Source organism: Colias eurytheme, chromosome 5 (genome assembly GCF_061535395.1).
Source record: "Colias eurytheme isolate Ceu_HAF_F1 chromosome 5, ilColEury1 Martin Lab GWU primary, whole genome shotgun sequence".
Taxonomy (NCBI): Eukaryota; Metazoa; Arthropoda; class Insecta; order Lepidoptera; family Pieridae; genus Colias; species Colias eurytheme.
In genome coordinates, this window is record NC_142984.1 from 9398678 (window position 1) to 9424230 (window position 25553).

Below are 25553 nucleotides of genomic sequence, written 5' to 3' on the forward strand. Positions count from 1 at the left end.
GTAAAAATATTAGACTTTTTTACACTTATAAATTATTTACACGTGCACCATCTAGTATACATTAGTTCACGGTAATACAATTTCCTGGATCGCTATATAGGAATTGCTTAATGAACCGGAGAACTAATGTGGGCGGGGCGGAGGGTCGACGATTGAGATTCGGTTTTAACAGGTAATGATGTTATGTGACGTTGATTGGTTTCAACGTATATACGAGTAGGTATATGGATATATGGTACAGAGTATATCCCTTGTATAATATATTTAAGGGACAATAGTTATGCTACTAGAAACAGATTAATTTAATAAGTCCATAACTATAATGTAATGTAATAAATTTATTTGAGAATTAAACTCTGTATAATTAATTTCTATGTTATGACGATTCAAAAGTGCTTCTAGAAGAAGTTGAATTGAATAAATAAATAAACGAGTTTGAGTTGAAGTTTTTAATACCACGGCCACGTATTTCTCTCAAACATTTCAAGCTCTTTTAAATTCGCCACAAAATTTAGAATATTCGGAATTGATCCACCGATCGTTATTCCGGCGTTCACCAAAATCCATTTCTGGTTAAAGTGTGATAACCCAGCGAACAGACAGATGTACAGAATTAGTTTCGCCTTTATATTATTAGTGTGGATCTCTTGAAAAGAGGTCAAGGGTAAATTGAGATTTCAGCTCGCAGGCAGATTTACATTTCCTTCTATTTAAGTACTGTTACATTTTCTAATGTGCTCGTCGTTTTGCGATGAAGTTGCTAATTGTTAATTTAAATTGGGTTATTTAAAAATTTTCATTAATTTAATTTGAGATATTTTTAAATCACAGTACCGGCAAATAAGGTGGATAAATTGATGGTCGGTTGGCACTGTATACAGCCTTATAAATGCTTTGTAATAATATTGAACCAAAGACCGCAAAGAGCGGAAGAAACATGAGAAGGCCCATACCCAACGATGGGTTAAGGCTTTAAAGGAAGAAGAGAAGAGGAATAATATTCAAACTTTGTATCTATAATTCTATAGACTTCATAAAGTGGACTAAAATTTAATATAAAGTCAATAAAGTTTATTTATCTAAAATAATTAAAGCGTCTATAAACTTTGAATTCAATTCAAAGTTGATACACCTATACTTTTCATAAAACGTCAACGCTCGCAAAAGCGGACCAATCGTCGGCACACGCTTATCGCTGACGATAAGGCGAACTATAACAACCGTTAAATGTAAACGAAGTGGAAACTAAAAACGCATTTAACTCAACACGTAGCGGGCTAAGTGGTTGCGGAAGTCGTTTGTAAAAAAAAGCGTAAACGGTTGCACTTTGCCTGCGCCTGCACTACCGTTGGGTATGAATGGTAATGCTAATGTAGAGCGACCGCCTCTTTGGTACAGTGGTTTAAGCATGACCGTAGAACCAAGGGATCCTGGGTTCGATTCCGAGTGGAGACGAAGAAAAAAAATATCTCGGTCTGGCAGGACACAGACGGCTGTTCACCTACTTGTCCCTAAAGAAAATCGAGCCGTAAAACAGATGTATGCATAATGTATCTGCCCCTTACCTCTCCTCTCTGGGGACATGGGACTTCAATGTTTTAATTTAGCGCGGTGTGTGATAATAGTGTAGTAGCACAGATAATATAATATAATACTATACTAGTAGCTTAGCCAGTACATATTATGTATACGATCTTTATGTTTATGATAATAGTAGCTGATGGTCTTGTAAATGTGGAATCGATTTGAAGATTGAAAAATATTATTGTTCTAGTCAAACATAGGCTTTGTTTAGAAAGCAAATATGAATAAGATCATGGAATATTTTATTTTATTTTACATAGAAAGTGAATGACGTTGTTCGCAATGTTTAGAAAGTAATTATTAATTAAAAGTTATTACTTGCGAGAACTTATCAAAGTTAGAATTACAGTTGAAGTATGTTTTAGCAAATATGTAATTAATTATTCAGCGTTAATAACTTCGATATATAAATATAAAATAGCAAATTATTATAATACTTATAACTAGTACTACCTATATTTTATACCGGTATATCGGTTTTCCTAATTATATATTTTATCGTATTCTGATTGGCATCAGTCACCCGATCTTAGTATAACAGTTCAAATATCAACATTGCTGCAATAGCCACATTTCCAAGCACACAGCTAATCAAATTTATATCTATAATAAAATCTTAATTTGTACGTAATTTCGCAACACTCCGAGCCGCTCTGCGAAGCTCTGACAGGGTTCTTCCTCATTAGTTTTGATTTGTGTAGCCGCTCCGGGCGAACCCAACCGCTTCTCTGCAGGACGGCAGGGTTAAATGCTTGTGTAGGTAATGATAAACGGTGCTTTCTTGCTGCGAATTTGTACTCGTATTTTACTTCGGCTCGTACTCCGTACATTCCAATTATGTTGGAACGTGTCACCCCTGATGGATCGGGTTTACACCGCGATAGTGTGCTGTCCACCCACCAGGGATTGGACATGCAGATCCATTGATGGAACATATTTACAGGCGTGGGTGGATGAAGCTCGAATTACTGTGTCGTGCGTTTTTATCGTCGTATTATTATGTCAAGAACGGTTCAGTAGAAGAAGTACGATTGTTTATCTACGTATGTTTATGGCAAGAAAAAGTAATAGGGATAATTGATTGCATTGTCACACTGTTTACTGTTTATGTTTCGTGTTAGTTGTGTAGTGTGTCTACGTAGTCTATTCTGAAATAAATAAATAAGAACAAAATTACTAAAGAAGTACATCGGACACCGCTATTTTTATAAAACTTTCTGTGAATTTGGTGGGCAAAAATACATTTCGACACTTGAAACACTCTTCCAAATTGAGTCTTTTTGGACAATATAATTATTTTTAATATGTTTTATTATTTAAAGTATCACAGATAAAATCACATTGACCCGTTCGCTTAATTGCTGTTTGTAAGGACACATTTTCAAATTTAAAACATTAGTAGGGTATATAATGCATGTTTATATTATTATAAAATATGTTAAGGCCGCTAATTTTGTGGCCATTAAAAACGAGTTTACTTGAGCAGGCCTTGTCTCATTTTGTAAAATATTAGCGAATTAAAATACTTATAGCACATTTATTAATATGAATATCATTTTTAAAGTATTTTAATTGCTCACATTTAAATTATTTATGGGTATAGGTATGAATGATGAAATACTTTTTTTTTAATCTGGTTTTGGTTCGTGTTAAAATCTATAATTAATTGTCCATATTAATTATTATAAGGATTTGTTCATTTTTTTTGTCACTTATTTTGTGAGAATAGTATCGAACGATTATTGAATTTTTATTCTATATTCATTTTACTAGAGAACAGCTACGATTATTTTAGATATCGCATCAAATTACAAATCTTTGTAGGTTGTGCACGTCTCGGTGCATTTTTACTGCGGCCTACTCCCACGATTTGTCACGAAATAAACAAACGTGCGACAATTACCTACGTTACGATCTCTGATAGAGCTGCGCCTGCGCCACAGTAAACAGATGGAGAACAGTACGGAAACTACACGCAAAACGTTCGTAACAGCTGACTAACACAAACATGCGTCAAAGCGTATGTCTCGTCCAATACGAATAACGAAATTCGTAAGCAGTGGTCGCGGTCAGTAGCGATTGCCCTCTTCAAAGGGCGCACGAAACGTTTTCGTAAAGTATATGCCATAATAACAGATTAAAGATTAACAAATAAACAACCCTATTGCATCAATGGTGAAGACGTTTTTAAATTATTTCATCGAAAATGCTTAGTCGCTTTACTGTTCATATTCTATTTACTGTGTCTATATACACACACGGCGGTGCTCGATTCAGGTTGGGTCGTGCTATCGAGTCGCAATTTGTTCTGCGAACGCTTACTCCTGGGGTAGCTTATGAATAAATGAGGTATTTTGTTTACAACATGTTTCACCGCTTGCTGATTATGTCCATAAAAGCCTTTTTAACACTTTTTGATGGTGATTTTCACACATTAAATTTAATATGAAATTTATGCAATAGGCTGCATTAACAAATTCAGAATCGTGGTAAACACGGTCATACCAGAGTTGTTTTATCAACTTGATACAATTCAATCTATATTCATAGAAAATTTAAATAATCTATGAATTTAGAAGTATCTTTGAATAGAGTGGATATAAAATTTGTTTCATCAAGTTAATTCTTCTACAAAATAAACAAGTCTATTATAATACTGTGACGGTAAAGATGCATATGTTCATATATCTACAAAATTTGAATTTCCTATCGGCTCGAAACAGGTCGTACTCATAATTCCGAAGCATTTCCTCGTCGTAGAATTACCATAAGAGCATTTATAATAAGATCATACACATTTATTAAGAGAAAGATACGCGGCTCGTCTTTTTAGCGTATATCTATGGGCATGTGATTAGTTGAGATAGAGCGGCCATGTAACTAATTTGCTTTGCCCTTTGTTGTAGGTTGACATTCATTAATAAAATAGGGATTATAGTGTGATTATTTCGATAAAAAATATTTTTGTGTTAATCATCGGTTAGACATTTTTTATTATTTGGCTTAGTGCTGCTATCATCCATTTTTGTTCATAAAGTTTAATTTTACCCAAAGTACATGGTTATGGTAACTTTTGAAACTTATTACCAACTGTATAATCCTTAGTCCAAAGTGAGTAATAATTTTAGTGCTGAAATAAAAAGAGAAAGAAAGTTTGGTTTTTGTTTTAATAACGAAATAACTTCATTCAAAAAAATAGAGTTTTGGTTGTAGAAGCTCAACAAATCTGCATAATTTTATCATCTCTTCGGTAATGGTTTCAAAACCGTTATTTTTAATACAACACCAATATAATACATTTGTCTAGTTCTCGATCTATGAGATCAGTCATGCGGCGTATTGCCATATCGAAGATCACACGCTTCGGTAAACATCCCAGACGATATAAACCACACTAAACGAATTGAAAGGATATACTGATATCTCTATATAAAATTCTCGTGTCACAATGTTAGTTACCATACTCCTTCGAAACGGCTGGACTGATTCAATATGAAATTTTCTGTGCATATCAGCTAGGTCTGATAATCGGACGTCTATTTTAATACCCCTAGTGGCAAAACAACGTTCGCAGGGGCAGCTAGTTATAGTTTGTGTTGTATATTGTGAAAATTTTTAACTTTTAAATGTTATTTAACTAATCCAAAAGACATAATAACCCCTTCAGCGTTTATGTATATACCTGTAAGTGCCTAGTCAATAATCAACGAATCAGTTGATAAATAATATTCTTTTTCGTACGATTACGTCTTCTTTGATCCATACGTAGTGCCTTTTTTTTTTTTTAGTGGGGAAATTTTGCATAGATACCCACGGCCTCCGGGGAAGAGGCCGTGGGTTATGTCGGATTCCTACCGACCAAAACCCCACTGTGTTCCGTCAAGCCGCATCAACGACAGGGCCACTGGTATGTGTAGAGTTCATCCGTGACCCCATCAGCGGCAGCCGGTCGCCGGGCCCAAACACCATACGTAGTGCCTACATATAATGTTTTTACTTTCTTGAGTGGGCTGTTGTACGTCCCACGTACATTTAATATTATATTTACTCTGACCTATTTTATTTATAGACAAATTGAATTGTATCAAAACGTATTTCTCTATTTTGTTAGTAGACCGTATTTTCATGATATCGTGACCTATCATTTATAAATAATTTCGATGAAATAAAATGTACAGAGCCACGGTAATAACTTGATTTGAAATAAGGTTAGTTGGAAACCTGTATCGGAATTCTTAAGTAATATATGAGACGTCGTGATTGTATAGCATACTTCTAGGAACCATTTGTTACCTATTATTAATGTTTTCTCACGTGAATTATTTATTGATTAAATATCTGTTGTTGGTATAATTGATCGTGTTTTTAATTAAGTATCTTAAGGCGTTGTATCCTTATAAGAAGGATTATTATCTATACAGCGATCTTCTAAACATAAGTCACTTTCAAATTGTAATATTTTACACTTTGTATTATTTTCTCATAACATAATAGATATGTTTTTATTTAAATCATTTTATAGAATCCTTATCGTTGTATTGTAGGTATTCGTAAATTATTCACAACACCTAACGTCATAGACCGGGAGATACTGACACAAAATTTCGAGTCATTTGTAACAGGATGGCGGTTCTACAGGGGTCTTAGTACGCAATGACAAAAAGAAAAATGATGGTGTGAACGCTGGTACCGGTGGGTTAGTCGCGTGGGCGTTAGTCGAACTCGTCGGAAAAATAGCGAAAGTCAAACGATTTGTAACACAAAAATTTTAGAATTTACCGATAGCCCATAAAAAAGAAGTAGGCGGTAGTGTCATGCCATACTTTTCCGGTATGACTTACAGCCCGCCATACCGACGCGAATGTGTTGATTTAAAAAAAAACAATTATTCAACCATTTGTACCAAGCTAACTTTTGCACAGGTAACCATCGTCGTGCAGCCATTTACGAAAATCGCCATGCCATACTTTTCGGACGATTCCAAATGGTCGCCATACCGCCGAAAATCTGCAAAATTTTTTTATTTCGCCTATCTTTTTGTACCAGTATTGCATTTGGCTTTTTGGAGAGTATTTGATAAAATGTGACCATTATTATATTTGCCATACTTCTAATAGGGGGAAAAAGTGCTGTCATACTTGAAAAATAAATTTATTATTAATTTATATAAGTGAAGATTTCCAACACCTAGATCTTTGAAATTTTGTATTTATATTCGTTGATCCTCAAACTTACAGGAAAAATAAGTGCCATACTGTTACAAATCGTTTGACTTTCGCTATTTTCCGATGAGTTCGACTAACGCCCACGCGACTAAGCCGCCGGTACCAGCGTTCACACCATCATTTTTCTTTTTGTCATTGCGTACTAAGAACCCTGTAGAACCGCCATCCTGTTACAAATGACTCGAAATTTTGTGTCAGTATCTCCCGGTCTATCAAGACTATATCACTTTTCAATATACATTTTAGATAATAACGTATTCATATAGGGTAGGTATGTATGTAAAAGTCTACCTTCCAGTCTCGTCGTTTATAAAAATTACCAATCCATTTCTGTCGAATAACATGTATGTACGCATATGTGCCTTTACACACGAGTTATATTACGGAGAATGTACCCAAAATATCGGAGTCACGAAGCTACTTAGGCGGGCATTGAATGCTTGGAAAAAACGGAGCGGCGCTCTCCCCAGGGACACGTATAGAAAGATATCACGGAGCGTGGCAAATGAGGTCTCTGAACTCGACGAAGTGAGATACGACTTGGCATAAATAGTGTCTCACATTTCGAAGAAAGAAAGAAAGAAACATTTATTCCAACACACACAACACACATATAAAATAGCATTGTAAATTTTAAATAATATGTAATAGAAGATATAAATATATGTGTGGTTGCATGCGCTAAAAAAGGAAGCCACTCAGGATACCTGAGGCATAATACCTCAGCACCGAAGGCGTTTTGAAACTGCCACCAACTAACAAATGTGGCCTGGCGAGTTGATAAACTATAGGCAGCGGACAGTTTGGAGGTAAAATTCGCGGCAGTTGGCTTAAGTTAGAAAAGATACAGCAAAATCATAGAGGCAAATTAATAATAGCGATAGATAGGCAGCGATTAGCGAACTGGGTGAAGGTAAGTTTCGCGACGGTTAGCTAAAAGGGGCAGGTTCACAAAGCAAAAAATCTGAATTTGTCAATATCCATTGATGGCTTCCCGATTCAAGAAGTGGAAGAGGCTCGTAATTTGGGAGTGATCTTTGACAGTAATCTCAAATTCGAAAGCCATATTCTTGAGATTGTTAAAGGGTGCTTCTATCGTCTAAAAGTAATGTATAAGTTGCGTCCCTTTATTAATACGGATCTCCGAATTGTGTTGTGCGAGTCCCTTGTCCTTTCTAGACTCAATTACTGCATTAACGTATTCGGGTCTTGTCTACTGGAACGGTCACGGAGGCTTTTGCAAAGAGTGCAGAACGCCTGTGCCAGATTCTGCTTTAATATTCCTGCCAGGTCCCACATAACACCTTTTCTTCAAAGATGCTTAACATGAGGAATAGACACAAGCTCTTCATGGCATGCTTCCTGTTTGATCTTGTGAAAACTAAACGCCCATTGTATCTATTTGAGAAGCTTGTCTGGCGTAAGGACACAAGTCGGAATCCTTTAAGATCTAATGTTGATGTACTCTCAGTACCGAAGCATCATAGCATGGCTTTTCGTGGTTGCTTTAAATACTGTGCCACAAAATGCTGGAATAATATACCGCCGCCTCTGCGTCAACTTCGATCCAAAATCACTTTTAAACAAAAGTTAAAGCATCTACTTCTGGCAGAACAGTAGTTACTGCATAGTATTTAAAGCACCAATCAACCAATCAACACCGCATCTCTTATCATTTAAATTCATATTCATATTTATTTATTTATTAATATCTATTATTTGTATTAGTTATCTATTTATTATTTATATTATTTTTCTGTAGCAAATCAGTGGAAAGTCGAAAGCACACCCTCCATTCGGTCTTGACAGAATACCAGCGCTGTAGTCGCAGCTTGCTGCGATTATGGCAGAAAGCTGAGTCAAGACCCTTTTCTGGATATGCAGTGCACACACAGTACCAGATTCTCAACAAACATGGCGTCTAATTTATGTCTAATTTGTAAATGTATATAATGTATGTATAATGTATAATGTTTGTAAATGTATCGTACTTTCTTTTTTCTTCTATTTTGTGTTTTCTTCTTGTGTGTGTACCTTTATCTAGAAATAAATATCTTTTCTTTCTTCTTTCTTCTTTCTTTCTAAAGTTGGCATTTTGAAGGTAACCACAAAAGATACAGCAAAATGATGCTCATATTTACAAAGACGAAGCTAGAGCAAACGAAACATCAACCCCAATTCCGTATTCACGTTAACACAGTTCATTGACCGTTTATCGCCTAGATAAGAATAGTCTAATCCTAAAAAATATTTACGACCAGTCGACCGTTACATATTTTTATTAACATAACAACATAATTATTTTAATAACGCGCCATATATTTAAAGTTTATGATGTTACATGATGGGCCATTAATTTGAGATTTTAAAGTTAACTCGTTGGCCAAAAGAGTCGTTCTTTGTGTTCTTTATGAAAAGTAAATTGTGAATAACCTCCTCCTTTTTTTTGAAGTCGGTTAAAAAGTAGACGTTCATAACACAACTACTCGTATTATTAATATATGGAGAAATTTCACACGCAAACATTCTACGTGGCTAGACAAATACAATAAAGCATTTTATAGTTATTGGCCCATTGCCCTTAAATAAAGCTTTTGTGCTGCGTGATTAGTAAGTACATGTGATGGCCTATATAGGTGGCTTAGTTGGGTAAAGTAACAGGTGCATTTCACATCTGTTCAATTGTTATATTTTTGTAAAACAAGATTGTAATTAGCCTTCTGTGCAGTACGAAAATAGCGCTTTTTTGTGACTATCGGTGATCGAGTTATGGCTAAATAAAAGTAGTATCACTACATAGTATAAAACTAAGTCGCTTTCTCTGTCCCTATGTCCCTTTGTATGCTTAAATCTTTAAAACCACGCAACGGATTTGGATGCGGTTTTTTTTAATAGATAGAGTGATTCAAGAGGAAGGTTTTAGTATATAATTTATTGGGTATTAGACAAAGCGGGCGAAGCCGCGGGTGGTAAGCTAGTTTTTTATAAAATTAAATAGAGTCAGTGTTAGTCAGAATTATTATATGTGTCAGGTGTTAATTTTGAAGAACTCCGTGAAACTTAATATTGTCTGAGTTAAGCGCAATGTAACTTTGTAAAGTTAAGTCGATCGTGACACGAAAACTATACCGTGTTATACTAGCTGAACTCTTCAAATGTGGGATCAGTTTTAATACTTTGAAGACAATCGCGACAGCATTAAGATTCTGATATTAATCGCCTTCAAAGAGACGACTGTCCCCATTTTTTTAAGAACCGAGAACGAGATATACGTCTTTCATGTTCAATCACGAAAAAAAGTTGAATTTTGCTATTTCTTTTCCACAATCTAACGTTGCTCGTAAAAGCCATATAAGTTTAGGAACGTATTGTCCGTGGGAGGCGTGTGGCGCTTACGTGATTCGGTGATATGTCAGTAACAAAAATTGTCTCAACAAAAGCGACACATTAACAAGAAATGTTTTTATCTTTTTACTAAGATTAATCTCAATATCTCCTCATTTTATTGAAGGTTTATGAGTACATTTGCTTGTTTGTCGAGCAAGTACTGCATGCCGGCGCTTGTACACTCGCGTTATTAATACAAAGACAAGGCGTACATATATTACGTGTGTCCTTAGCCTTTACCATACATCCAAGTTGACATCGAGATCACGTTTCTCGCAAGATAACATCCTCGGTTTCAATTAAAACGATTATTCTGTCGCACTGGCGTTTTATATCAATTATTCATGCATGATGAATATTTATCAAGTCTCACTGTTGCTGTAATAGGTACCCATAATTTTATTGGAAGCCGACTGGTACTAATGCATCGGCGCTTTTTACATGTATGTTTGTGGGTGGCAATTTAGATTCTTATTATCGACTTTTTAATTTGTGTTAATTGAACGGGTACATCCTACAATGTTAAAGTTGATGTAGAAATTTTAAATTTATCATCGCACATTGATCAACTATGTAAGAATTAACGACGTACTCTTGTAATTATTAATATAAAATTGTTATCTGTATATAAATCGATGCTACCGACTACAAATACGTGTTTTAATAATGGCGTGCTTGTTTCGTACTATGTCTTCTTTGCGGTGAAAGTTACGTGGGAGCTCGGTACTGAGAGAAGGTTTTTAATTATGTAGATTCGAAATTAAAATACTATGTTGCTTTTATGTTATGTTAATTTTACATTCTTATCGTACTAAAGTATCTGGGATGCAATACAACTAATCAGGTGAGAGTAGGTGGGACATTATGGAGGTATTTCTCGACTAGTGCCTTATTAATAAAACTGTTTTTATTGCGTAGGTTTGTTTCTTTGTTTTCCATTTAAAATTGGAAAGGTAGAAAAAGTATTGAATCTAAGTAAAGTATATCTTACAATTTATGTCCTAATGGTGGTCTAGTCCTCTTGAGTATGGACATACTACCTCAAAATTAGCTTGAATAATCTTCTTTAACAATCATAACTGTTAGTTTTTCTAAGAAGCCATTATCGACTTTTGTTCTATCGATAAGATAGAATAAACTATCTAGCGTCTAGAATATTATTCCAGACGTCCAATATATCCGCTGGCATGTGTCCGATTGAAATGGCTGAGCGTTAGGTAACACGCATTCTCTTTGCCCATTAAATTGAAAACTGAGACCCGGCAGCATTGCATTTTCGAAGAAGGGCACACGGTCCCGTTACATTTATGCAAGGAGCAATCATCGATATCGCAAATGCCACATTTGTAATATATTACTGAGCCAATACGCCGACTCCGTATTCTAAGCGGGGAAAGGTTAAAGAGTGGTGCAGCTCAGCGCGAGCAGAAGTAACCAGTTCCGCCTCGTTAGCAGACGAAAATTAATTGTAGTTTACGGCGACACTCCATAAATATGATTTAAAGGGTCCTCTTCCGCGTGTCGACCGGACAAGTTGAGGATTAATGCTGGACTATAACCAGCCAACCAGGATTCGCTATTTATTTTGCGACCGTTAGCATTGCTCGCTGTCTCCCATTAGGCATGTTTCATTTCTTGGAACACTACGAAAGATTGGGATAGCGTTTTAAGAGGTGATAAACGTGAGGCGGTAAATAAAGTTAGTGTATATTGTAAAGCATTCAGCTGAGTGATATATTGAATTCATGTATCCTTTGAATCTAATAAATAACTAACGCGCATGCACGGCTTAGGTAGTTCGCCGTAAAATTGGTAATTGAATTTGACGCGTGCTCGGGACAGGTTTCTAATTCTATTTTATATGTTATCATAATGTCCGCTCCATAAAGCATAGCTAGCGAGCGGATTATTAATTCAATTTTAATTGATTAAACTGGTAGAAGTAAATCTGGATGGTATATTATGATTGTCCACACAGGAATACCACCGGACAAAAGGTGTTGTTAAATCACATGAACTCATATAATACATAAAGCGCATTCACGCACAATCTGATAATTTTCCATTTCACCATTTACATTGAATAGTTTGATTAATAGAGAGAGAGTTGTATAGTCGGCGGGGCATTAAAATGTCGCAGCGTATGCAAATGTTGGTAAGAGATGAATGTATGTTTTTTTCGTGTTGATACTTGATACAAGATAGCGCTTCGCCGTATTCGTGTAGGTCGGGGCGCCGCGATGTGACACACAGACCGACTGACACTTTAATGCGTGTTCTACACAGATGGGACGGTCTTTACATGCTTTATAACTTGGGTCGCTCATTGTTTTCGCTAGACGCAAGTGAGATTGTGTGCACTGGGGCCCAATGGAGCGCAGACGTAGATATGGTTTTATTGTGTGCATTGCATTCGTCGTATGTGGGAGGTGGTACGAAAAGTAAATAGACGCTTAAAAAGTGTAATTAAACTTAAAAAGATATTTCATGACCTTTATTCTTTTTCCGACACAACATACGTTATTAAAAAATGAAATAAAACGAGTTTTACTGCATTCTTGTTAAAAATTATCATTTCACGCATTGATTATTGCATTGTTTCCTTAAAGTAATATTCCTATAAAACATAACCATATAAAGTAAATATACCACCCATTGCTTATTCAGTTCTTAATCCGGTTTCTGCAACATTTTTATCACTCCGCGCGAAGCAATTTGGTTGAGCTTTTCAATTGAATGTAACAGCTCTCGGAGGTGAAATTTCCGATTTCCTCTGCAACGAGCGTAGGTTAGCAGATGTCACGTAACCGGCGATATTATCGGCACTTTATGCCCTAACGAGACATAAAGTGAAACGCTCACCGGGTCTACAGTTCACGCGCCCACGTCATAATAACATGAGGGAACCCAGATATTTAGTTTTATAGCATTCAAATGCTGTATATAAATGAGATTTTTTTAAGAATGGAAAGTGGTGTTACTTTGACATATAAACCGAAAGTGGAAAATAAATTCGATTGCTCTGACGGGATCACGGATGGCCGTGGTGGGCGGTGGAGGACAGGCGTCTCGGGTTCGAATTCCGCCTAGTGATCTTCTTATATATAAAAATGAATCGCAAAATGTGTTGGTAAGCGCATAACTCGAGAACGGCTGAACCGATTTCGATAATTCTTTTTTTATTATATGTATTCCTTGAAGTACGAGGATGGTTCTTATGTAGAGAAAACGTAAATATGTACCACGGGCGAAGCCGGGGCGGACCGCTAGTATTATTATAAATTTCTCATAAGGGAACCCTTTTAGAAAGTATTTAATGGACGATGTCATCTCGCAGACAGATGATCGCGGGTCGAGGTTGATACGAGACGGGTTGTCGGTTGCACGTCGAGTTTAGACAATCTACAGATTTCTTAATATCGTAGTATAGGTATTGCGTTTTGAAAGTATGGATGCGTCCGTGTATGTAATTATGTAAATGCGATGTGGGAAATGTTGATAGGACGTCTAATGGACGGTAATTAAATGTATTCTGTAAGACTGTGTAAATGAGCGGAACTAAAGATGATTGTCGAATTATCTGTGTCTGTTTATTGGGGAAAGGTTAATGATAATGCAGCATATTAACATGTCATAATTGAAAGTTCGGAAAGTTCGGTTCGGAAATAAAGTCGGTTACTTTTCTTCAGTATGTGCGAGAAATCCTCTCTTTACAAAGCCTAACATCAGTCAATTATATTGAATTTATTATATTTGTTAGTTATTGGAAGAATTCAATATTCAGAAAGCAATTTATTTCTAACTAATACCTATAGCAGACGTGACAGCTTTTTCCACTTACAGGAACGCCAGGGTGAATTGTAAAAATGTGGTAGAACAGTTTTCTCAAAATGTTTTCTTACTGTATCGAATTCACATACAATTTAACAGTCTAATAGGTTTATATCTTGTACTGCATAGTGTTCTAATCAAATAATAACAATATTCAAATGGAGTTAGGCCGCAGTTGAAAGCTCTAGAGATTGTACACTATAATCTAATAAATATGTAATTATAATCAATATGTATTTGAGTATACCGCTGAATAAGATATTGATTAAAGCAATAAATAGGTTCTTATTGTGTTTAGTTCTGGAAGTTTAATACTTACCATTTATTTTATGGTTATAGGATTTTAAAACACTAGCTCGTGGTTTTACCCACATAGCTCCATTTCTACTGGTCTTAGCGTGGACTATATAACACTGAAAGAATTATTCAAACGGACGAACGATCAAACAAACACTTCAGTAGATATGCGCCCGCGGCTTCGCCCGCTTCCCACAAACTTGACAAATTATAAACCTACTAAAACCTTCTTGAATCACTATATATATTAAAAAACCCATCAAAATGTGTTGCATAATTTTAAAGATCTAAGCCTACAGACACACGGTGGAGAGAGACTTTGTTTTATACTATGTAGTGATTGCATGGATTAGCAATTGCCGCTTTGAAGTATGAAGAGATTATTCATTATTCTAGTAACTCTAGACTTCCGTCGCATAAATAAATAATAGCTGTTATTATTGTATCATTGATTCATCAATGACAAAGCACCATTATTCATACAGATTAGATATGCGATAATGACGGCTAATTGTTGGCTAGACTGGATAAATTAGTATATGTATGAAGCGATGACTTCTTAATTAGCGAGTTTTGTTCATATTTGAGTGCAATATGCCTAGAAAGATTAGATATTTGGAGATCGAGTTCTCTATTCTTAGGTTTATACTTTATGTATGAATGGTTTTTATTTTATTTTGTTTTACTGTTCAAGCATTGCTTATAAATAATTTCTATTCAGTTGTGATTGCTAATAAATTTTATGGTTTATTGTATTTTAATAACAATAAAATAGTAGAAAATATAGAAAAGCTCTCTCTCTTCTATATGTAGTTTTGTAAAAGCGTGTCTTTTATATTAATATTCATTATAGTATTATTGCTTATGTCTTATCTATACTAATATTATAAAGCTGAAGAGTTTGTTTGTTTGTTTGTTTGAACGCGCTAATCTCGGGAACTACTGGTCCGATTTGAAAAATTCTTTCGGTGTTAGATAGCCCATTTATCGAGGAAGGTTATAGGCTATATATCATCACGCTACGACCAACATGGGTGGAGCCACGGGGGTGAAACCGCGCGGAGCAGCTAGTAGTATATAAGTAGTTATTAACTTCCCATACTTTTTCACGTCAATCGCGGTATGACCTACATTTACCTATGACGAACTCTCTCATACATACAGTATTGAGTATATTTTCAATTACAAAAGTTTCCAAGCACCTTAGTATTCTACGTGCTTTCAAACTCTCAAACATAGCTGCTCGCTCGACATGCTTTAATTAAACATTTATTAAATAAGCGAGCGTTTCAGATCATAATCTCTATGTTTTGGGCATAAATATGGCAATAAAATTAGTAAACGAGTCACGCACGAATTCTTGTACATTTTAGCGTTATCTCGGATGGATTAGATAGTCTTTTTGGAAATTCCTTTAAAACTTACACACTTATTAAACAAAGATGAAGAGTTTGTTTGTTTGCTTGAACGCGCTAATCTCAGAAACTACGGGTCCTATTTAAAAAAATATTTCACTGTTAGATATTTATCGAGGAAGGATTTTTGCTATAATATATCATCACGCTTCAACTAATAGAATCGGAGCAATGCGGGAAAAACGGCGGGGCATAAATAGTCCTAACTGACACCCTGTATAAGTATCATACAACATACTTTAGGATCTCATTTAAGAAACACATTCACATGTTTTGAAAATGCTTTCTTTCACCCACTCATTCACTCAACCACCCACTCACTTAACCTACCGACTCACTCAACCCACCCACTCCCTCTACCCACCCACTCACGCTACCCATCCACTCACTCTACCCACCCAGAGTGGGTGGGTATTGTGAGTGAGTGGGTAGTGTGAGTGAGTGTCACTCACAATACCCAGAGTGGGTGGGTATTGTGAGTGAGTGGGTAGTGTGAGTGAATTACCCACCCGTTCAGGCTAGCCACCCGCTCACACTACCCACCCGCTCACACTACCCACTCTACCCACTCACTCCCCTACCCACTCACTCCTCTACCCACCCACTCCATCTAACCACTCACTCCTCTACCCACTCACTCCTCTACCCACTCACTGACACCCTGTATAAGTATCATACAATATACTTTAGGATCCCATTTAAGAAACTCATTCACATGTTTTGAAAATGCTTTCTTTCACCCACTCATTCACTCAACCACCCACTCACTTAACCTACCGACTCACTCAACCCACCCACTCCCTCTACCCACCCACTCACGCTACCCATCCACTCAGTCCTCTACCCACTCACTCCTCTATCCACTCACTCACACTACCCACCGCTCACACTACCCACTCACTCACAATACCCACCCACTCTACCCACCCGTTCACGCTAGCCACCCGCTCACACTACCCACCCGCTCACACTACCCACTCACTCACAATACCCAGAGTGGGTGGGTATTGTGAGTGAGTGGGTATTGTGAGTGAGTGTGTAGAGGGAGGGAGTGAGTGGGTAGAGATAGTGGGTATGTAGTGTGTCAGTGGGTAGTGAGTGGGTGGGTAGAGGAGTGAGTGGGTAGAGGTACCCAGAGTGGGTGGGTATTGTGAGTGAGTGGGTAGTGTGAGTGAGTGGGTATTGTGAGTGAATTACCCACCCGTTCAGGCTAGCCACCCGCTCACACTACCCACTCACTCCCTATACACACTCACTCCCTCTGCCTACTCACCCCTCTACCCACTCACTCCTCTACCCACTCACTCCTCTACCCACTCACTCCTCTACCCACCCACTCCATCTACCCACGCCCTCTACCCACTCACTCCTCTACCCACTCACTCCTCTACCCACTCACTAGGGCATGCACCCGGGTTTACCCGGTTCCGAAAAACCCGGGTAAACCCGGTTTTTTTTTGTTCTTGAGAACCGGGTCTGAATAGTATGAAACCCGGTTCTCCCGGCTCCGACCAAAATATTAAAATATAAAGTATTATCCATATTTTGCTGCATTATTTTAACAAATTTATTCTATCTGGCAACGTCAGAATCACGTGCATCGCGAATTTTCGTGCCACGCCTCAAGCGTGGCTCTGATTGGTTGTCTAACCTTAGATGCTATAAGTTTCCCACGGGTGTATTACTTTGAAAAGCTGTTGATTTTACTGTTTCATATAATGATCCAGTCATGTTTTTGTTTTTGGTATCAAGCTGAAATTTATATCGAATACTTCGGTCAAGCATCAAGTGCTGTGAAAAAGTAAAACTCACAAGCCAACGCATCAAAAGATACAGCCGTAAATGCTGAAAATTTCCGCAAATTTCGACATTCGCATGGGACTCAAAACCTACAGGGTACTTCTCATGAACACAGAGCCTTTAAATTGTATTGTGTAATGTGTAATTGGTAAAAGTAAAGTCTTATAACACAGATAAAGGAGAAAATGTTAGAAACATAAATTTTAAAGTTACAACATTATAAAAAATAGGTTTGTGCGGAGCCCTCGGAGCGCGAGTCCGACTCGCACTTGGCCGGTTTTTTGCTTTACAGTTTATGAATAAGGAAGGAATAAGGTTTAAGTTTATAATATGTGATATTATGATAACAAGGTACTTTTATAAGACTGATAAATAAAAAGAAGTATTGAAATTTTGTTTCTTTATTAATTTAATAAAATAAGACACAAGCCGCGTAAAATAAAAGGCCCATCAGGTACTTTTACAGTTACTTTTGTTTAATTTCGTATTTTTTTCTTAGGTATTATAAAAGAACCGGGTAACCCGGTTCTACCCGGTTCTGAGATCAATTTGGAACTGGGTTTCAGAAACTTGGAACCGGACTCGGTTCTGCATGCCCTAGTCCTAGCTAACTAGTGTATGTTTAGTGGATGAGTCATACCATTGGAATTTCTATTGTACCTATAATTAATATATGAATCCATTTGTTACAGGTAAGCGATACATCAATATTGAACACATTTGGAGCGATGCCAGCGGTCGTAATATCAAAGGTAATATTAGAATTTATCACAAGTCGACGTACCCACCTAGATTGATATCGGGAATATTTTGCATTTGTAATATTGTCATTTTTACGTAGACATTATTGGAGATTTTTTTTACAACAAAGAGCAGATTGTATCGGAAGAATGTAATCATTTTATGTGACACGAATTTTTTTGCGTCTTTTACATACGTCAAGGTTATCTCTACGTATGTACTGAATCGATTTATTTTAGATGGGTATTCTGTTAGTCCATGAAGGCGAACGATTAGGCATTCTTATGAAGAGAAGCAAAAAGCTTTTTGTTATATTATTATTTGTATAGGTATGTACTAATACCACCATATTATCTACATTATACATACACACTACACAGTACAGTAATATTTCAATCAACGTGTTTGATAGTGCGATTAAATAAATCAATTTGCAAGTATGAATGCGTTTCAAATTGCGCCAAAGCACTCTGCAACTATAAAAATAATTATCACCGCTAATGCAAACTCTTAATACAATAAAACATCAATCACAAGATCATAACATTTACTTGTTTTTGCTTATTAAAAGTGCATTTTATACAATTATCGTTGAATGATAATCTGATGCAATTAGGTACAATGCGAATTGCCTAGCTTTATCATTCTCTGCGGCTGGAAAAAGTTGAGAGCTTTCAACGGCTATAAATTATTATGGCAAGATAAACAGTTTGATTTGCAGTGGCGATGTTTTCTCTCATTTCCCAACGATTGCGGTTCGAGTAACGCTTTCTAGCTACTGGGCGATAAACTGACGATTATTGAAATGTTCACTTTCTAATGCGTCTTTTATTGTGCGTGTAATGAAAACTTTATCGTTTGCGGCGTTTCATTTGCATGTTTCGATTTAAGATATCTATATGTTTGTATATGGAATATCTGTGTCGGTTGTACAGACGATTATTATACGGGTCATTGCGCGATTTTTTCGTTTGTCTTATCGTTGTGGTCATGTATTTGGGATATACCTACTTAGATTAGAAATTTGGTCTTTCCTTTTTTTTAGCCTGATAATTAAATAGGTGGTAATCATGCTTATGATTAATAAAATGTAGGTATGACCTCGATGCGTTTAAACGTAATTATGATTTATATGTTTTTGAATGGTTTAAATCCATTGTGAATATAAATTATTTGTGATTCATTTTGTTAAGTATGATTATGATTATGTAAATGTTTTCAATGTTCGCGCAGTCACAAGAGATATCTAGATTTATTTCGGTAACGAAGTAATTAAACTAACGCTTTAACTTTTGTTTATAGGTGTATCCTTTAAAACTTATCTCTTTTAAAATTGTATATTACATTACATGTTGATATCTTAATATAATAATACGTGAGGCACTCGGGGACTGCCGCGGTAAAGCTATTGCATGCTATGCCTTCAAGCCACACCTCCGTGGCCGTCGGAGTGGGGAGCGTGAGGTTTTTTCGTTACGGAATTTCTGGATTCGGTCACCGCGCTCAAGGCCCACAATAGAAGCTATGCAATAGCTTAAAAATGTAGTCGTGTTGCTTATGTAGGTTTGAGCTCTATTAAATAACATACTTGTACCACGTTTGTCTTTGGAAGGTGATACTGTTACATTCGGATACCGAAACGTATCTTCCACCGTCCATTGACCACAGACTACAGAGCGTATGTCGCGTCGAATAATCACGGAATCGTTACTCGACCGCCATTAACAACAAAAACTCTTCTATCGACAAAAAAACTCTCACATGATTAACCCCGACTGTGATAAGCATCCTACACTCGCTAGGGTTGACACTTCAATATAATTATTAGTGAATTGAAAAAAATTGCTTCTTCTAAGATGTCACTTATTGGTAGAGTACCTACCTACGTAACTCTACAAATAAATTTTATTCAAGAAACTGCTTCAATGAATAAAAATGAGTCACGCAAATTTAATGTTTAATTGTATAGATATAGAATGTGTAGTTAACACATTCGATTGAATGGAGTAAATTTGGTCCATTTCACTATCATCCTCATTACCAAGGTGGTGTGTATGATTCAAATACATTTGCTTTAAGCCAATTTATGTAGGGGTGATAGATGCCACCCCAGATAAATTTATTAAAAATATTTTTTATCAATAATTGACAACCCTACCGCGTCCACATGTATCGAACGTCCATATCTATATATTATTTTGAACTTCTCAGATGTTTCACTCGGAATTCCTATCGAGGTCCTTTGATCTCTGACGTCGACGGAACGCTTTAAAACTTCCCAGATCATTATCTGTATTTATGTGGGACTGCAATCAATCGGCGAGTGTATTAATGTGCTGTAAAATGCTTTGAGTTTTCTTCAAACATAGATTATATAAATATTTTATTTGTACGAAGAAACCGGATAGTGGATATCGAAAGAAATCAAAGTTTAGTTTAGCGATGGATTACATGGCTTGTTCTGAAAGCTTGTTTGTAAAGCTTCAGTTGTTAATCGTAGATTTCGGCTTTCCTTCTCACGCTGTGTATTCAGTGTATCGAAGTACAATTTCCTTATAAAAATTCTGAAGGCATTCAGTACTTTACGAAACTTCTAAAAAATACGAATGATGATTTAAAGTAACCTTAAAGAATGTTATTAATTACACAGTAATCAATTCATTTCATTTTTATATTAACAGAGTTTGAGCCTTCTTATATCCTTGGAAATTAATGTTGAAAAAAAGACTCGAAAGTATTTTTGAAGTCGGTTCAAAAAAAACGCGGATGTTCGACATGGAAATTTTGCTTACGTATTTGTCATGTAAATAAATGCAAGGATGCTCATTGCTCGCGTGCAGGAATCGGCTCCGTCGCCGATTACCGGAACACGGTACAATTTCCCGTGCGGAATCGAACTGGCGACCTTTTTGTATGTATAGCTATAGGTATGCATATTTATGATAGTTGTAACTGCCACATAAATATTGGTGCAGTCGATTTGATAAACAATTAGAAAATTAATAAGCAATAGTTAAAATTTCATCCTTGATCAAGTCCTTAAACAAATAGATATACGGTGTTTTAATCTCATCATAAATGCCCCGCTAAGTATAGTAGGCATAACAAAGCTTAATCCATTCTACTACTCTGTCTCCAACCACGTATTGTGAAAATCTAAACCGAAATAACGTTTAAAACCAGTAGTTATTTAAATACATTACCATAATAGCCTAGTTCCCTTATCACGGACAGACGGAGTAGCGATGCGGATTGATCGATGTACTGTTAACTCACTGACTGACTGACTGAATGACTGACTGACTGACATTTACATCAATTCGCGAAGCTTTCTAGCTTTGCGAAAAATGTGGAACGAAATAGTCATCAGTTTAATTTATTGCGCCATGGTTCGGAGGAGTTGACTAACGATTTGGACATTTTTGTTTAAATATTTAAGTTAGATTGGTATTTGGTACTGTAACAAATGCAATTCCAAATAGTCAATTTTATGAAAGGACAAATAAATAATAATATAATATAATATGATATCTTATTTGTATTTTATAAAAAAATACAGGAAGCTATTTTTATTTACATAGTTCACATTTCATTCATTCATTAGGTTTGCGGAAGTTTCGCAGATATGTATTTTTTTCTTCAATCATTTATCAAGTGCATTACATATTTAACCGGTTATTAATATGATTTATTATTTATATTCTGGAGTTAAATATAAATTCTTATCAATCACAAATATCTAAATAACGACGTTACCAGACAATTACCTATGCTATAATTTATAAAGAATTAATAATCGTATGACCAGTGACTAACTTAAAACCTATGCTGTAAATAGACCCTATGCTGTCACCTATAGAAATTTACCTGTTTTATATAACATTCTGTACACGATCCACTTAACATTGACGATAGCAAACTATCGTATAAACCCCACTAAAATCAAAAAGAATGGATCAATCCGTGACTCAAGCAGCACATAATTAAGCGGCTATCTCAATGGCACTTCACGTTCAATGTCTCAAGGACAGTACTTTCACCGGTTACGGAGAAAGTGTCGAGGTGTTTCAACCCGGCTTCATGGGAACGGTGGGTTAGCATGTACTAGCCTGGCTTTTGGATTAAAGCTCGTTAAAGCAAGCCCTTGTTTAGTAGTGCTTTTGGCGAATCGGTAGTGGTTAGAAACAGGTAGAAGATAGTACAGAAGACGGGGTTTTTGTTTTCATTCTTACAAACAGATTAATCAATACGATTCATCATTTGGCTGTATCCAGGTGTAGATTTTGGTGCTATTAGCGATGTCGGTACTGCAAAGTGAAAGATTGTATAGATTTAATTGATTAAATAATGAGTACCAGCTGTGTTATGTACATATCATTATGTAATTTGCGTTTTCTATAGGTACGACAGTAATCAAAGATGTGTTCTACCTACAATACACACATATGAAACTTATTGTTAGCCAAATAGGCGTCAAAAGTTTATTTTCTTTGACTCGTATAAATAGCATAGCATGCTATATTTTAATGGTTAATTCATTGTATATCTTATGATAATTAATTGCTGTTCCGTTAACCTTGTAGTTTGCATTCATGAGTGAAAGTTATCAAGAAATGTAAAATGATTGTAAAATACACGTAGCGTTGTTCATTTCCTTTATATGTTTATGCATTTATTAGTAGACTAGCTTACCGCCCGCTTTGTCTAAAACCTAATAAATTATATACTAAAACCTTCCTCTTGAATCACTCTATCTATTACAAGAAACCGCATCAAAATCCGTTGCGTAGTTTTAAATATTTAAGCATAGGTACATAGGGACATAAGGACAGAAAAGGCGACTTTGTTTTATACTATGTAGTGATGAAGAATATGTTGGAATTTATATATAAAAATTGGTGTTAAAAATTTCGTCCTGTTGAAAGTTTGACAGCTCAAATATATTATTTCTATGAAAGGAATGATATGTGGGCTTTTATCAGAGAAATACAAGATTCACATTGTTCCTCATAATATTTTTATGTCAATTAACGGTATTGCAGCATAATCTCTCAAATACGGCAATATAACAGTGTTCACGTGTTTGATACACACAAATCTCATTATGTCATCGTTGGAACTTCTGAAGCGGAATCCGAAATGAATAATAAATAAGGTGCGCTGTCAATTTTAATAATTTTCTTGATGGAGGTTAAATTCAAATGAGTCGCCCCGTTACGAATGCATAATATATGAAAGATACAGTGAAGAGTGCGCGGTGACATCGCCAACGTGTTATTGGTTATAAATTAGTGAATTTTAACGGCTTTTTAATGAAATGGACAACGATAATGCTAATATTTATGAATATATTTAACTAGAACTAGTGTAGCTAGACGGTCGTATCGAATGTAAGATAGCTGTTCTTACTAAGAGCTTAACAAAGTTTAATAAAATATCTACTGTATTGTATTCGTCTATATAATTTTATTCGAGTATTTTATAGAGGCTTTGTATTAAGTTAATCGTCGTCTTGATAAATTGATCACGAGGTATTTACACCTTCAACGTCATCAAATATTGCCTCCTAAGTCCTAAGTACTATTAGGTTTAGTTAGTACGATATATGCCTGAAGCGAATATACACGTTGATAGCCTGTGGTATCTAGTGTGATCCCAAATATATAGTACCTTATGCCTATGGGATGAATTGATGTTGTGGGTATCAGCTAAATGCGTCATATTGTATAAGCAAGTATAGCAATTAAGCCTGAATATATATTATATACCTATAGGAGATACATCTACAGGCTATGTACCTATAGAGTTAAGAGTAGGTATACAATATTAATGTTTGGACATATATGTTATAGTAATAAATAGGAATTTTACTCCTTTAAAGGGCATGTCGAAAATAAGCGCGATTTCTTTACCAAATTGCTTTTTCAATGTAATTTAGGTATCAACGTCCACCCTGAGAAACTAACCTTAAAAAAAACTTCAATTCCTGTACAATTCGAAAAAAAAAACATTTTCAACATCCTTGAACAAGGAAGTAAAAAAAAAAAGAAAAAAAAAATAACTTCTTCCGGTTCGCGTGGTCATTAAAACGAGCGCGTTCAAAGTTTATGAACATGTGGTATACGCGAAAGTGCATGTGTGCCGCATTAATTGTGTTGATTACCCCCTAAACACGGTTGTTTACTGACACACATAATTATTGCTAATAATTATCATCAACCGACCTCGAGACTGGACGAAGATCGGACACTTTTTCTCAATGTACTGTTATGTGCCTGTGTTTGTAGTGCAGATGTTTAAGATGTTTATGGTCAAAGAATTGATACAATTGTTAGGGGTTTTAGAGACCAAAATAGACGATAACGGTATCAACAGGTGATTAGTAAAACATTCAATTCGATGTATTAAAAAATTGTTTAAACTTAAAATTCTAAACGTTTCTCGTTTGTTTTCTGTTTTTTTTTTTATTTAGTTGCCCAAAAGTAGCCATAAACATCGTTAATTATGAACATTCTTTTAATCGTCTACGAATCATTAATATTGATTTACATAAATTTAATCAAACGACTAATAACAATTAATCTGTTTGAGAAAAAACGTCGCCGCCCGGCGTGTTTACCTAAACTTGATAAATGTCTCGATCGAATCGGAGCGAGCTTTGGCACCCCGCTGTGGTATAGAAATGTCTTGCGCCTCGTGGAGATTCCTTGGAGCCGAATGATCTTGACTAAAACGATGTTTAAGTTAAAGGGACTGTATACATCTTCTATTGTGTACACGGAACAGGACTAAAGTATGTGACGTAGAAGCTTTTATTGGTCAGTCAAGACCGGTGAAGTTGAGTTGAATGATGGGATGGAGCAGTATTACTTGCTAATCTATAGGTAGGTACATGAGTTTATTTGCACGATAACTTTAGCCCAAATATCACAAAACTGTGCATGAATGTTTATAAATCAACCGTCTTCTTGCAAAATGCACGATAAACCTTCGCGCGTTACAGTTACAGTTCACACTTACCTTCCAGAACTAAAGCATATGAAGTGCCTATTTATTTTAACTTTTTCATTCAATTTCAATTAATATCATTTGCGTTATTTTTGTTTATTTAACGAGAGCAATATATCTATCGCATCTTTCCGCTGCCCTAGTCGTCATAGCCTAAAAAATGGATGGGTAAACGACCACGTGACCCATATCTCTCTTGACTACTTTCTCCGCCGGGACGTTCACCCGCCGCCTCCCCGGCCTCGTTCTGACGGTACTGTGAAAT

General features: G+C 35.9%; 1 protein-coding gene across 4 annotated transcripts in view; it reads left to right on the forward strand.

Moving 5' to 3' along the window:
* twin (CCR4-NOT transcription complex subunit 6-like twin) overlaps nucleotides 1-25553 on the forward strand; it is a 194626-nt gene that overhangs the window by 112479 nt on the left and 56594 nt on the right. Inside the window, exon 5 of one of the 4 annotated variants that reach the window (XM_090102065.1) lies at nucleotides 18232-18291. The exons of the other annotated variants lie outside the window; for them this stretch is intronic. Coding sequence (XP_089958191.1) covers nucleotides 18232-18291 — 60 coding nt within the window. The remainder of the gene's footprint in view (nucleotides 1-18231; nucleotides 18292-25553) is intronic. 4 annotated transcript variants of the gene reach the window in all.